Source organism: Oryzias melastigma, linkage group LG2, assembly GCF_002922805.2.
Source record: "Oryzias melastigma strain HK-1 linkage group LG2, ASM292280v2, whole genome shotgun sequence".
Classification (NCBI taxonomy): Eukaryota; Metazoa; Chordata; class Actinopteri; order Beloniformes; family Adrianichthyidae; genus Oryzias; species Oryzias melastigma.
Window position 1 is genome coordinate 19,862,767 of NC_050513.1, and position 13,644 is coordinate 19,876,410.

General features: G+C 40.0%; 1 protein-coding gene across 1 annotated transcript in view; it reads left to right on the forward strand.

The window, feature by feature from the left end:
- chrm4a (cholinergic receptor, muscarinic 4a) overlaps positions 1-13,644 on the forward strand; it is a 66,869-nt gene that overhangs the window by 22,246 nt on the left and 30,979 nt on the right. Inside the window, exons 2-4 of the mRNA XM_024265260.2 lie at positions 2,934-3,535; positions 6,913-7,058; positions 12,876-13,077. Of these exons, the coding sequence (XP_024121028.1) occupies positions 2,934-3,535; positions 6,913-7,058; positions 12,876-13,077 (950 nt within the window). The remainder of the gene's footprint in view (positions 1-2,933; positions 3,536-6,912; positions 7,059-12,875; positions 13,078-13,644) is intronic.

The following is a 13,644-nucleotide window of genomic DNA, read 5'->3' on the forward strand; positions in this document are numbered from 1 at the left end:
GGGATCGTAAATAAGCTAAGGTGGGTAACGTGTTGCGGTGTCAGACCGCGTTTTTTCTTAACGTGGTTAAAGTTTTAGAGTTACTGTAAACACAGTCTTTAAAGTCTGACTGACTGATGAACTTATCTCTGACCTTTTTGTCTCGCTCAATTGAAAATAGACCATTCACTGACGGTGTGCCCTGTAGAGCGAAAACACGATACTGAATTCAAATAAACAAAAAGTAGCTTATTTCACTTGCATTTATTGAGCCTCAATAACCTATAGGAGTGAGTGTGTGACGTTTTGATATAATAGTCATGAAATATCTTGTAAAACTCAGTATAATAAAAGGTTGCATCATGTACATGCTTATAAATCACCAGCACAGGTAAAGCAGAACCATGTCTGTGTGCGCTGCAGCTTCTTTTTTATTTGATTTCATCTGAAGAGTTTTTATTGACTGTTATTCAGCTCGTTTCCTTCATTTCCTGCCCACCGGACTGCTGTCTTCTCATTTTGGCTGACCGAGAGCGTTTTCTGAATAACTCAACTGTTGCACTTTTGCAGTTAAAGTTAATGACTTGCCGTGACAGGCAGCCGGTCGGTGTGTTGAGTTAATGTGCAAATATTAGCAGAATCAGCGTGAGGACTCGGCATCCTGCTGGAAGAACAATACGCCGCGCTGACGCCGTGACCTACATGGGAATGATCCCGCGCGCCGTGGTTGGTTGGAGGGAACGCTTTAATTTCCAATATCCCCGTTTGCCTGAAATCTCGCTGGCTTCATTAACGAGCATGAAAGTGTTTTGTAATTAATTTTAATCGCCTCGGTGTTTTTGAGGCTGTTTTCTTGATTCAGCGACTGAAGGCGCGCGCTCCACGTGCACTTCCTGCTGTAAACGGAGCGCACACTCCACCGCCGATCAATAGAGAGGATATAAGTCTGAACATAACAGGCTGAGAAGAACGGCCGTATGGAGGCTTGTTATTAAAGCGGTCAAATGACATCATCAATCACCCGGCTGTAATGAGCCTCAACTGTTGTGGCCTCTCACTTTGTCGTGTTTGTGCGAACTTTGAGGGTTTTCTTCGGGCCTTGTTAGCCTAAGACTTGGATGTGAGGTCAGCAGGTGATTTAGCCTTCCTGCCCCATTAAAGCTGGACTGACTCTGTCTTCTCTAACGAGGATAAGGCAGGTGTAGGAAATGGAGGCATGAATAATTGATCGAACAGTAGCAGTTTAATCCAGAGATCCCGCACACATGCTCCGAGGGCCGACGTGGGATCTAGAACGGAAAAAATGCGACTAGTGATGAAGCCACGGTTATTAGCCGACCAAGGAAAACTACGGTAGAGATGCTCATGAGTCTATTTTTAGAAGTTCAAGTCAAGTCTCAAGTCTTTAATTTAAAGTTCAGATCAAGCTTCAAGCATTTGGCTTCCAGTTCAAGTCCAGTCTCAAATCACAGACTTTAAATTCAAGTCGGAAGTCTCTGAATTAAATCAAGTCAGTCAAGTCTTGCCTCTTTGGTTTTAAGCTCAATACAAGTCTCAAGTCTTTGATTTCAGATCTGAGGTCTTTAGCTTAAAGTTTAAATCAAGTCTCAAGAATTTGATTCTGGATACAAGTCAAGTCTTACATTTTTGGCCTTAAGTTAAAGACAAGTCTCAAGTCCCTGATTTGAGACTGGACTTCTAGTATAATTCAAGTCTCAAGTCTTTTACTTTAAATGAAGTCAAGTCTTGCCTCTTTGGTTTTAAGTTTAAGACAAGTCTCAGATCTCTAATTTGAGATTGGACTTCCAGTGTAATTCAAGTCTTAAATTTCTGATTTTAAATCAAGTCAAGTCTTGCCTCTTTGGTTTTAACTTTCAGACATGTCTCAAGTCTTTGATTTCAAATCTAAAGTATTTCCCTTCAAGGTTAAGCCAATTCTCAAGTCTTTGATTTCACATTCAAAGCAAGTCTTGAATCTTTGGCTTCAAATCCAAGTCAAGTCTTTGGCCTTTTGCTTAGAATCTCAGTCAAGTCTTAAGTGTCTGATTACAAAGCCAAGTCAAGTTTTGATTCTCCGGCTTCAAATGTAAGTCAAGTCTGTGATTACAAATCAAAATCAAGTCTCAAATCTTTATCTTCAAATTCAAGTCATGTCCCTAGCCATTGGCTTAGATTCCAAGTCAATTCCAAATTAATTCCATGTTTCTGATTACAATACAAGTCTCGAGTTTTTGGCATAAGATCTAAGTCAAGTCTTGAGTTCTTGGCTTTAAGTTTAAGACAAATCTCAAGTCTTTGATTTTGAGTATAAGTTAAGTCCCAACTATTTTATTTTAAGTTCTAGTAAAGTGTCAAGTCTTATTTTAGATTTAAAGTCTTTGGCTCTAAGGTCAAGTCAATTCTCAAGTCTTTGATTTCACTTCCAAGTCAAGCCTTGGGTTTTTTACTTCAAGCTTAGGCCACGTCTAAAGTCTTCGATTGCAAGTACAAGTCAACTCTTAAATCTTTGGCTCCAAGTTCAAGTCAAGTCTTGAGTGTTTGGCTTTAAATCTAGTCTCAAGTCTTTCATTACAAATCCAAGTCAAGCCTCAAGTCTTGTGCTGTAGATTTACCTCTCTGATAACAAACACAACTCAAGTCTTGAGTGTTTGGCTTCAGATCAAGTCCCAAATCTTTGTTTAGAGACTTGAGTTTAAGCTTGTTGTTTTAGGGGTTGCTAATGGAATTCTAGAGGTGGTCATGACCCTTTAATAGACTCTGTTTCCCTAAAGGACAGTTGAGTCCTCTATTAAGTGATTGGTTGGTGGTTCCATTCCTGGGTTTATCATCTGGAGTGTTATTTCAAATGATTGTGACGTACTAGTAAACCAAAAGACGACCGCTGTATTGTTGAACGTACATCGAACATTTCACCTGATTTTCCTTCGTCTTGTTTTCTGTCTCTCCTCCTTCAGGCTCTTTGGTCAACCAGTCATCTGACCTGCTCTCCAACGTCTCGTGTAATGGCTCCACCAACGACTCGGCGTCCTGCTCCCTGGCCGCCGAGGTGGAAGTCTTTGGAGGAAGTCCGTACAAAACTCTGGAGATGTTCTTCATCGCTCTGGTGACGGGCTCTCTCAGCTTCGTGACGGTCACCGGAAACATTCTGGTCATGCTGTCCATCAAAGTGAATCGCCATCTGCAGACCGTCAACAACTACTTCCTGTTTTCCCTGGCATGTGCCGACCTGATCATCGGGGTTTTCAGCATGAACCTGTACACCGTCTACATCATCGTCGGGTACTGGCCGCTCGGCCCGGTGGTGTGTGACCTGTGGCTCGCCTTAGATTACGTGGTCTCCAACGCGTCGGTGATGAACTTGCTGATCATCAGCTTTGATCGCTACTTCTGCGTCACCAAACCGCTGACGTACCCGACCAGAAGGACCACGAAGATGGCGGGGTTAATGATCGCCGCCGCCTGGATCCTGTCTTTCATCCTGTGGGCTCCTGCCATCTTATTCTGGCAGTTCATCGTCGGGCAGCGGACCGTACCGCCCGGGGAGTGCTACATTCAGGTACGAACGAGTACTACTGTGTGTAACTGTACTGTGTGTGGTTGTGGGGTTTTGGATCGCTAGTTGGCTGGAACACGGGTGGAGAGTATCACCAGAACTACTCTCAAGAGATTCGATATGCCCTTTATTTCTGGTCCAATCAAGGGTAAGCTTGTTTTTGAGTAGAAAACCGCTTATGTATGGATGTGTGGAGGCCTTTAGGATGGATTCTTCTGTTTTTGAAAGAAAGACGGATGTGTTCAACCAAAAAAAAAAAAAGAAAAGCCAGTTTAGCATAAGGCCGCTTGTATACAGATTTATAAGAATACTATAAGTTAAGAATTCCAGTGTTCCAAAGTAGTGCTCAAGCACTGGTAGTATTAAGCTAGAGACCATCCAGGATGTTTTTAGAGTAGACCTTTTTGTCCTTGTTTTGGTCCCACATACAGTAGGTTATTTAAAAAAAACATTTGTATTTGTTGGTTTAATGTTAATTCTTGCCAAGGGGCTTAAAATAACCTTGGATGGAAATGTATTCTTAGCAAATAAACATATTTAAATTATTTTTAAGATTTTAGATAAAGTGTAAGTAATGCAAGTATTTAACGTGTGCTTAGAATCAGCGATCGGTGGGAGGGGCTAAGTCACTGGCTTCAGCATCAGTAAATTATTGAAAAGTTCTCCATTAACTCCATCATTTCAGCTACTCTCCAATGACTCAGGAAAAGGATTTTGGGTGTTTCTATGCACCCTTTTATAAAAAGAAAGAAAAAAAAAAAACGTTTTTGTGCTGTGAGAAAAACTCGGCTCAAAAGTTCAAAATAAAAACAAAGCGCTAGTTGGTTTCCCATTATTAGTGAGAGGAAAGTAATTAACTCACAACAATCCAACACCGTCTGCTGGGATTTACAGCTGGTCTGCGTTCTTCCTCAGGAAAACAGTATGTGTAGCTGAGAATAACTACTCTCTACCCCAGTGGGTCTCCAGCTGCCTTATTTACTACCGATCGTGGACTTTAGGTGTATTTGGTCATTAGAGATATAGAATTATCTGATCCAGGTAATCATTAGCGGGAAGAGTTGTAAATATTTACAGGTTTTCTAAATGACCTTATTGAAGGGACGGTATTCTTTTGTTTGTTTATGTTCTATGTTGACTTGAAGACATCTGTCAGTTTAGATCAGGAGTGTCAAACTCGATCACACAAGGGGTTAAAATCAAAAACACACCTTAGGTCACAGGCCGAACAGGATAAACATTTATTGAACACTCTAAAATGACTTTTTTAAAACTTTAAAACGTAACTTTTTAACATAATTATGAACTAGATATATATCATTATCTGCAATAATGATAGTGTGAATGATGTAAGCTGAATTTGGCTGCTGAAGATGCTGAAACTGATAGTTGAAAACGCTGAAGGTAGTAATAACTGAAAACGCAGAAACTGATGGGCAGCTAAGATATTAGCTACATGCCAAATTAGCCTAAAAAAACAAAATAAAAAAAACTGAGGTTAGCTAAAACAGCTAGCATGTAGCTGAAAAAACAGCTAAACTTCAAAGTATGTTTAAATAATGGAAAAAGTCTGAATTAGTCAAAACAGATATCTTATAAACTGATTCGCTGTGGCGACCCCTGAAGGGAAAAGCCGAAAGGAAAAGAAGAAGAAGAAGCTATCTTATAAATATTAGCCTAACTCCAAAGCAGCCAAAAAAGTCAAAAGGTAAAGTCTAAATTAGCCAAAGCAGCTAGCATGTAGCTGAAATATTATTTAAACTCCAAAATAGCCTAAACAAATCTTATTAAATGCCAAAATAGTCCAAAAAGCTGCAGAATGACAATTTTTAATTTATAATTCTGAATAATAAAAAGGCAGGAATATTATTCCAGAATAAATCAATAACTTTCAATATTTTACTCTCCATAAAAATATATTTTGTCAAAATTATAAAAGTTAGGAATGAGCGTAAGATAACATCGGACCATTAATAACAATAAAAAAAAATGATCTGGAGGGCCGGATCCGGCCCCTGGGCCTTGACTTTGGCACATATGGTTTAGGGTGTTAGCTAAGGGTCGTGCACGAAATGTCAAGATCATACTGCATGTGACAGATAGTGGTGAACACTTATACAGCACGAAAGTATGTCGTAACGCTGAAGCAGGCTTGTTGTACGGACTTTTCTCAGTAGTTTAGAACGTATGCGCTACTTTGGTGCCCATGTTTGCTTATTTTTCAGAGAGCTAGCTAGCTAGCTGTAAGCGCGGTCATGACGGATGCCTGGCTGATGGTGTAGGAAAGATTGATTCGTCGAAATATCGCAACATTTTACTCAACAATACTTAGATCGATTTAAAATGTTGACGAGACGATATTTAATCAATTACTTATGCGTCTCCGGTGACGCTTAAACACAAAATCTTTAACATTCTGTAACTTTTCAACCGTTAGAGCGATCAGCGTAAGTCCTGAATATTCTGAAGGAGAAAATCGGCAAGATTTATTATTATCATAATTGTGACATGTTTCGTTTAGTGAAATGCACATTGTAATATGTTTCGTGAGACACATATTGTGACACATATCGCGATATGTACAGAACAGTAAGATGCACATCGTATTGTGGGACACATATCGTGATATATATCATATTGGCAGAGTATTGCTCATACACATCTCCACTAATGATTAGTGGCATCGTTCACCTGTATGTCATAAGTGCGTCTTTCTTCCAGTATCCTGCCAAATACTTGATAGTACATTTACCACACACCACAATGGTACCTTCCATTTTCATGGCATCCCTTAAGGAGGTCGTACGAGCCTTAGAGGATGCACAAGACACACCTGTGATACCCTTAGGGTGTGGCCAGGTCTACGACCCTCCACGGTCCAGACAACCCAAAACCTGGAGCTCCATGGTCTATGTTTTTCAGCAATAAACAATCTGACGTATAAAACATTTAGTATTGACCCAGATACACATAACATGAGACCTGTATGGTAATCGATCCTCCATTCGGTTTCAATCCCGTCCTCATTTTGTTGATTCTAGACTCCAGATCCTCCTGGTTTAGTTTTCTTTGCAGCTCAGACTTCAGCTCTTCCTCTTGTTAGAGCTGTTTTAACGCTTCAACGCTTCACATAAGAGGCTCGAGCGGCGGCTGTTTCATTTCTCTGAAGATGATCAGATATTGAGAGTAAGCTGAAAATCTGCAGACGCTGAGAAAAGACCATCAAGAGAAACTGGTGTGATGCTTAGACAGAGGGGGCGTGTCCTCAGCAGCAGTTCGGAGGTCGTGATCACAAATCAGTTTTTAATGCGGGTTTGGAACCAGTTGAGCTGCATGTTTCTCTCCTCAGTAAAATATCCTGTCTCTCTCTTCTTCTCTAGTTCCTCTCCAACCCGGCGGTCACGTTCGGGACGGCGATCGCAGCCTTTTATCTCCCCGTTGTCATCATGACGGTCCTGTACATCCACATCTCCTTGGCCTCCAGGAGCCGAGTGTCCAAGCACAAACCTGAAAAGAAAGAGAAGAAGTAAGAAAAACTACAATCTTTTTACTACTGTAAATAAATAAAAAGATTAACATGTCCTCCTAAAAATAGATTCAAGGACGTTTTATGTTTTGTTCTGTGTTTTTATGAAGAAAATACAAAATGTATGTCAAAATGTAAAGTAAAGAACTTCTTCATTTATTAAAGTGATAGGATGCTCTTAGGCTTTTACTGTGAAAGTTTCATCTTTTTTACTTAAACTCACAAAGTAGAATTTGGGGATTTATGTCTAAACTGTAAATATAATGAATTAAATCAAGTTTTTCACATGGAAAGAATCAAATATTTAGAAGAGATTCGAGGTAAACAAGAAATGTGAAGAAAAAAATGATTTTTCTATTAAATTGTCTATTCTTATTTTATAAGATTATTATTTGTGTGTTTGGGGGTCACAATCTGGTTAATCTTCTATTCTCTATATAAAGTTGTAGTTTTATGAGTTCTATAAAAATTAGTACTTTAATCTTGTAATATTATTTTTCTTGTCTGTGGTCTTCATCTTAGAAAAATCAGAGAAAAAAATTGTTTTACAAGTTTTTACTATAAAATGTATTAGTCTATTCTTATATTTATTTTTCTTTTCTGTGGTTTCTAACTTTGGAAATTTGCGAGAAACAATTTGTAGCTTTACGAGTTTTTTCTATGAAAAATAGTTCTTTAATCTCGTAGTATTACTTTTTCTGTGGTGCTAATTTTGGAAAACTACAATCTTTTTTGTAGATTTCCAATTTTTTTCTAGATAGATACAACTTTAATCTCGTAATATTACTTTTCTTCTCTGTGGTCCTAATTTCTGAAAAATACGAGAAAAAAATTTGTAAATTTACAACGTTAATCTCATAATATTACTTTTTTGTGGTCCTAATCTCAGAAATCTATGATAAAATATTGGTAATTTTACAACTTTTTTTCTTTAATTAAAAAAATAAAAATTGGTATTTATACAAATTTTTTTAGATAAAATGCATGATTTTAAACTTGTAATATTACTTTTTCTTTTATTTGGTCCTAATCTTGGAAATTTATTCGAGAAAATTTGAAGTTTTAAGAGTTTTTTTCTATAAAAATATTACTTTAATCTTGTAGAATCACTTTTTCTTCTCTGTGGTCCTAATCTCTGAATTTTACGAGAAAAAAATAGCAGTTTATGAATGTTTTTCTACGAAATGTATGATTAAATCTTGTAATATTACTTTTTTTGGTGGTCCCAGTACTCTGTCATACAAAAGCAAAGTTAGCCAGTCATTTAAAAATGACAGGAAAACACTTGTATAACATAAAATAAAAAGTTCCTGGAGGTTTTATGGCTCTAAAGGTACAAAAAACAGCAGAAAGTTCATCATCACAGTAGATCTAAATCTGTCTATTGCATTAAAAGTATAATACTGACTGAGTTAGGATTTCTGAACTAAAGCTCAGTTTTTAGCTTTCATCTAAAGTTGATTTTCTGTCTAATTTCTCTTTTTTTGGAGCTCAAATTGTTCATATTTCTAAATCAGGACGTTAGCATTCATCACTGATATCTCAGGCTTCAGTCACCAAAACCTAAAAAAAACTTTTCTCAGTCAGACCTGCAGACACAGGAAGTCACAGATTAATTAACCTCGTTAACCTCCTTCTGTTTCTGCCAATAAGAGCCCGGGAATCCTGGCTGTCATGGCAACAGAGGTAATTGACAGGATTTGAGGATGTATTCCGTGACACTCAACAGGAAGGTTTTATGGAATCATCTTCACGTTATCGCGGTGTTTACAGCTTCCTGGGCCTCATTACGAACCATGAACACATGAATGTTAGTCTGTCACATTTAAATGAAGAAGCTCGTCCAACCGTTAAGGCCTTTTTACTGTCCTTTTGAAGTTTTTGTGGTAAAAATCTCCCAAAATAATCGATGAGTCGTGTAATCGAGTAGATTTCAGACGCTGTAATCTGTACTTTGTTACAGTTTAAAAGTAACCCCCACAATACTACAAAATATTACTGTGTCTGACTCATAGATTTAATGTTTATTTGTATCTTTTACGTCATGGAAATGACAGGATTTTTATTAATTTGTTGACATTTTTGCATGAAACCAATACCAGCATTTTTTTAAAAACGATTTATTTATTTTCTGACAAAAAAAAATACTAAAGTCATCCATTTTCTTCTATTAATACATTTTATAAATGTACAAATAAATACAGTTTTGATCAAAACTTTAGGACCAGCTCTGTGATTGGCTCTTTCAAATTGACCAATTAGAACCAGGCTAGAGCAGAATCGGCCAATCAGAGGAAAGGTTGAGTCTCCGCCTCCTCAGACAGCGTTATGGGTGTTGAGAGGTCACGGAGTTCGTTTACGCTCTCAGGAGTCGGTTTTTACGCTCTCAGAACATCTCAGGAACCCAGTTTAGTCACGCCGCTGCGGTTTGTGAAGCCAAACTCTAAATGTGTGAATTTATCCGAGATGTCCACACTTGGATGAGTTAGATGTGGCTTCTTGTCTTTTTTTTGACTATCCAAATAATCCAGGATGAGATCATCAGACTAGGATTTTGAACTCATACTGGATGTTTGAACTCATGGATCCATATTTTCTATAATCCATACCTGCTTTTTGGCATTTGCTGAAGGATTTTACAAACCTGGAATTGTTTGTTAAGCTCCAACATTTCAGTTCTCTAATGGAATCCAGTTCTATCAATGAGGCCCGTTTTGGGATGAAGTTTCAGCTTTATTTTAGAACAGAAACAGTTTTTTTTACTATAAAGAGAGAAGATCCCGCCCCCTTACCTGCTTCAGACCGTCTCACACAACCACTACATACATTTCTCATATGTGAAGTTTCAATCTTTCATGATACATACATAGTATATGTAATTCATACGTGTTCGTCTCTTGTTGATGTGCACAGATTTCCATTGAAGGGTTCGGCCGTCAGGTCTTTATGTGAATTCAGTTCCCCATATGTCAAACAGACATACAATGCATGTACCACCGATGTATAACCTTTATATACCGCCTAAATCAGAGGTCGGCAACCTCTACAGTAAAAGAGTCATTTGGGCTCGTTTTCTACTGATCACAACCTAGACGGAGCCGTAACGTCTAATTTAGCCTTGAAGAAATGTGGGTTTGTATTTAGGACCTTCTTTTTATTACTAATAAATATGATTTATGTCTATTTTTGGCACGTATAAAAGCAAAAAAATACAGTCTTACTCTGCTGGGTTGTGTTATTTTAGTTTGGGGTTTGGTAGTCTTAGTTTGTGGGCTTTGCTTATTAGTTTTCTTTAGGTAGTTTTGGTTATTGGGATCTGCTGACTATGACAATCAACATGGCTGGTTCAGAAGTCTCCAGTCTTCAAGCCACCATGAAGAGATAAAAGATCCACATGTGGATCTGGAACCACAGGTTGAAGACCCCTGGTATATACGGATCGACGTATTCTCACTACCAACTCGTCAGATATTGACTTGTGGTTACAGACCCCTCCGCATCACTTTTTGACGTTTTGGGTTTCCCAACTTGTCATTTTTTGACGTGCTGACTGTTCCCATGAAATCACGGTTCCCTAACCACTGGGGTGCGAAACAGAACCGGTCCAGTATCGAGACACGAAACGGTACCCTAACCAAGGTTCCGTACCCTAACTCTAACCCTGTATAGATTCGCATCCAGTACCACAGTTCTGGTTTGTGTTTGGTTCCTGTACCTCGTCTGGTACTGAGTCCTGAACCCCTTCCGGTGCCAGGTTAGGGTTACAATACCGGGTTTGGGTATCGGTACTGGACGCTCTGAAAGTCAAAGTGAAGAAATTCAATGAAGCTCAAGTTTTTAGGTGGTCTTTGCGCTGTTTATTCATAATCATTTTTTTGTTTTAAGGTGGTTCATTCGTGACACATCTGTGAAGATTTCACGTAGACACCTTAATTTTTCTCACTTTTTCTACATTTATTCACGTTTGACCAATTTTATACGTTCACACAGAGTATACGTACTGGTTGTGTGATACGACCTTTAGCCATCGCAATCCAAAAAACATCTTCATGAAATCACAAAGATGGAATGGAGTCCCAGTCCATCGACTGTATCTGAGAACTGGACTGAGTGACCCCTCCCCCATATTTAACACCTCACGTTGGATCTGTAAATAACCGACCGCTCTACACGCTGAACTCCTCCGTCTGTATCGCCTCTGGACAGTTTTCCACTGCAGGTCCGTCAGATTGATTCATGACCTTTTGTACAAAAGCAGAGAAGGTCAATCGTTAATGTGTTGGCTCATAAATTATTTCTCCCTCGAACATTTTGACCTCAAATTTCATCTGTTTTAGCTTTTTTAATGTTTGTGAACAAAATTAAATAAATGAAGCTGAATTATTCAAAATCAAGATATGTTGAAGGAAATCAAATGAACCGATTGCTGCAGAACTGCAAGGAATCTAGTATATAGTCGCCAGCTTAGTGGCCTAGTAGTGCAGTGTTCGGCCTGAGACTGGGAGGTTGTGGGTTTGAATCTGTATTCAATAAACTGACACAACGTACTGCAACCTTAATGCAAGTTTTTCATCAAATTGCAGGTGGAAATTTTTCTCTAAAAGTTGACATCGGTCAAATGTCGCCTTGGCACACTTAGTAGTCGCACGGTGGCGGTCTAGTGACGGAATTAAGTGACAGTTGAGTGGTCATCTCTAGTTCTGATTGGACGATGTGTAATCGTCTCTGTACGACGGCCGTCCATATCAGGCGCCACTGGCAGCCAGCTGTGCGGTAGAGGCATGAAATCCTGAAGATTTAGCCAAATCCTCCCCATTACTTAGAATGATCCTTACACTGAGGTGAGACGATAACTGGATTATAATGAGTGATGATGGATCTAATGAAGAGACATTGAAATATTACTTTCCATAACATGCTAACAACATAGTTTTGAAGGAATATGATGAAATTAGATTTCTATACTACTTCCATCATTATTTTATGGATAAACCCATGAAACATCAACACAAACTGAGACCATCGTATGTATGCGAGAACCAGACATACTTACTTCCGGCTCCAAACAAAGTCAAGTCAATCGCGATTTTTTTGGACGCCGTCAGGAAAGCAGTGATTGGGCAGAGTGACAGTTTCTATGGCAACCAATCTCACCAATCAGGGGAGAACTTGTTGGAAGGCCACACCACCACCGCTTGCAGCTGGCTGTTCGTAAAACCAAGGATCCCCAACCCTCAGGACTGGTACCCTAACCGGGAACCGGTTTGCACCGGGTACAGCATCTGGTATCACTTTGGGTCCGGTACCACGTTAGGTGCTGGGTTAGGGTACTGGTACCAGGTTTGGGTATTGGTGCACTCCACGTTGTTGGACCAGTTTCAGTTCAAGGCCCGGAGTTTAGGGACCCGTGATTTAATGGGAACAGCCAGTATGTAAAAAAATCGACTAGTTGGAGACACCCAACCATTGGGGCGGCCATGGTGCAGCAGTAGGGCGGTCGACCCCTGATTGGAAGATTACGGATTCTATTCCCGCCTTGCCCCGCCCATGTGTCGAAGTGTCTTTGGGTAAGACAGTGAACCCCTATTTGCCTCTGGTGGGAGGTTGGCGCCTCGGCAGCACAGGTGTGTGAATGTGAAACGATTTGGACCTTCAAAGGAGGGTAAAAAGCACAGTATAAGTAAAGACCATTTACCATTTACACCTAAGACGTCAAAAAGAGGGTCTTTAACCAAGCATCAATATGTGACGACCGGGGAGTGAGAATGTGTTGGCAGAAGCAGCTTTGAGTTTCACTTTCTTTTGTTCTTCCCTCAGAACTCAGAGCCTCCTGAAGAGTCACCTGATCAAGCAGAACAACAACAACGAGACCAGCCCACAGCCCAGCCCCCGCTGCACCCCCAAACTCAGCGTGGACTCCACCACCACCGCCGTGGAGGCCGTGAAGAATGGCAGGGTGGAGGAACCAAAACCTGCTGGGTCAGAACCTCCAGCACAGCCCAGCCCCAGACTCACCCAGGTATCTGTGATGCACCAATCAGATTTAAGAACCGTCTTATGAGTGTTTTTGAAGTATGTTTGTGGTTAAAAGTTATATGTAAGTAAAAAAAAAGATGGAGGACTGTAGAGGTTGAAGATGAAAACAGCTGGAGATAAAAGCACCACTGGGTTGTACCAGATCCTCACTCCTCCACATTCGCCTCCTGACACTTTTCCTGTAAGACCTTCACCATAATGGGGAGTAATCACTCCAACAGAGGGATGGCTGTGGAGACGGGAGATGCTCCTCAAACTTTGAACATTCTCCCAAACGAGTTTCCTGTCAGTTGAGGAGTTTCCTCGCTGGGAAGCGTGTCGGTGACAGGCTCAGCCGGCGTCTGCCTGCAGCGACGGCCCGTCAAACTGCAGCCTCAGATGATGAAAGCGCGCGTCTAATAGAGCCGAACGAAGATGGAGATGGTGAGAGGATCCCGTCTGCTGAGCGGCAGGGAAACCGAACATCTGCCACCGTGAGGTTCTCTGAACAGGTTGTGGCGATCTGTTTGTTTAGATATCGCCACGGTGTAGTTCACCTGTGCGGGGAATG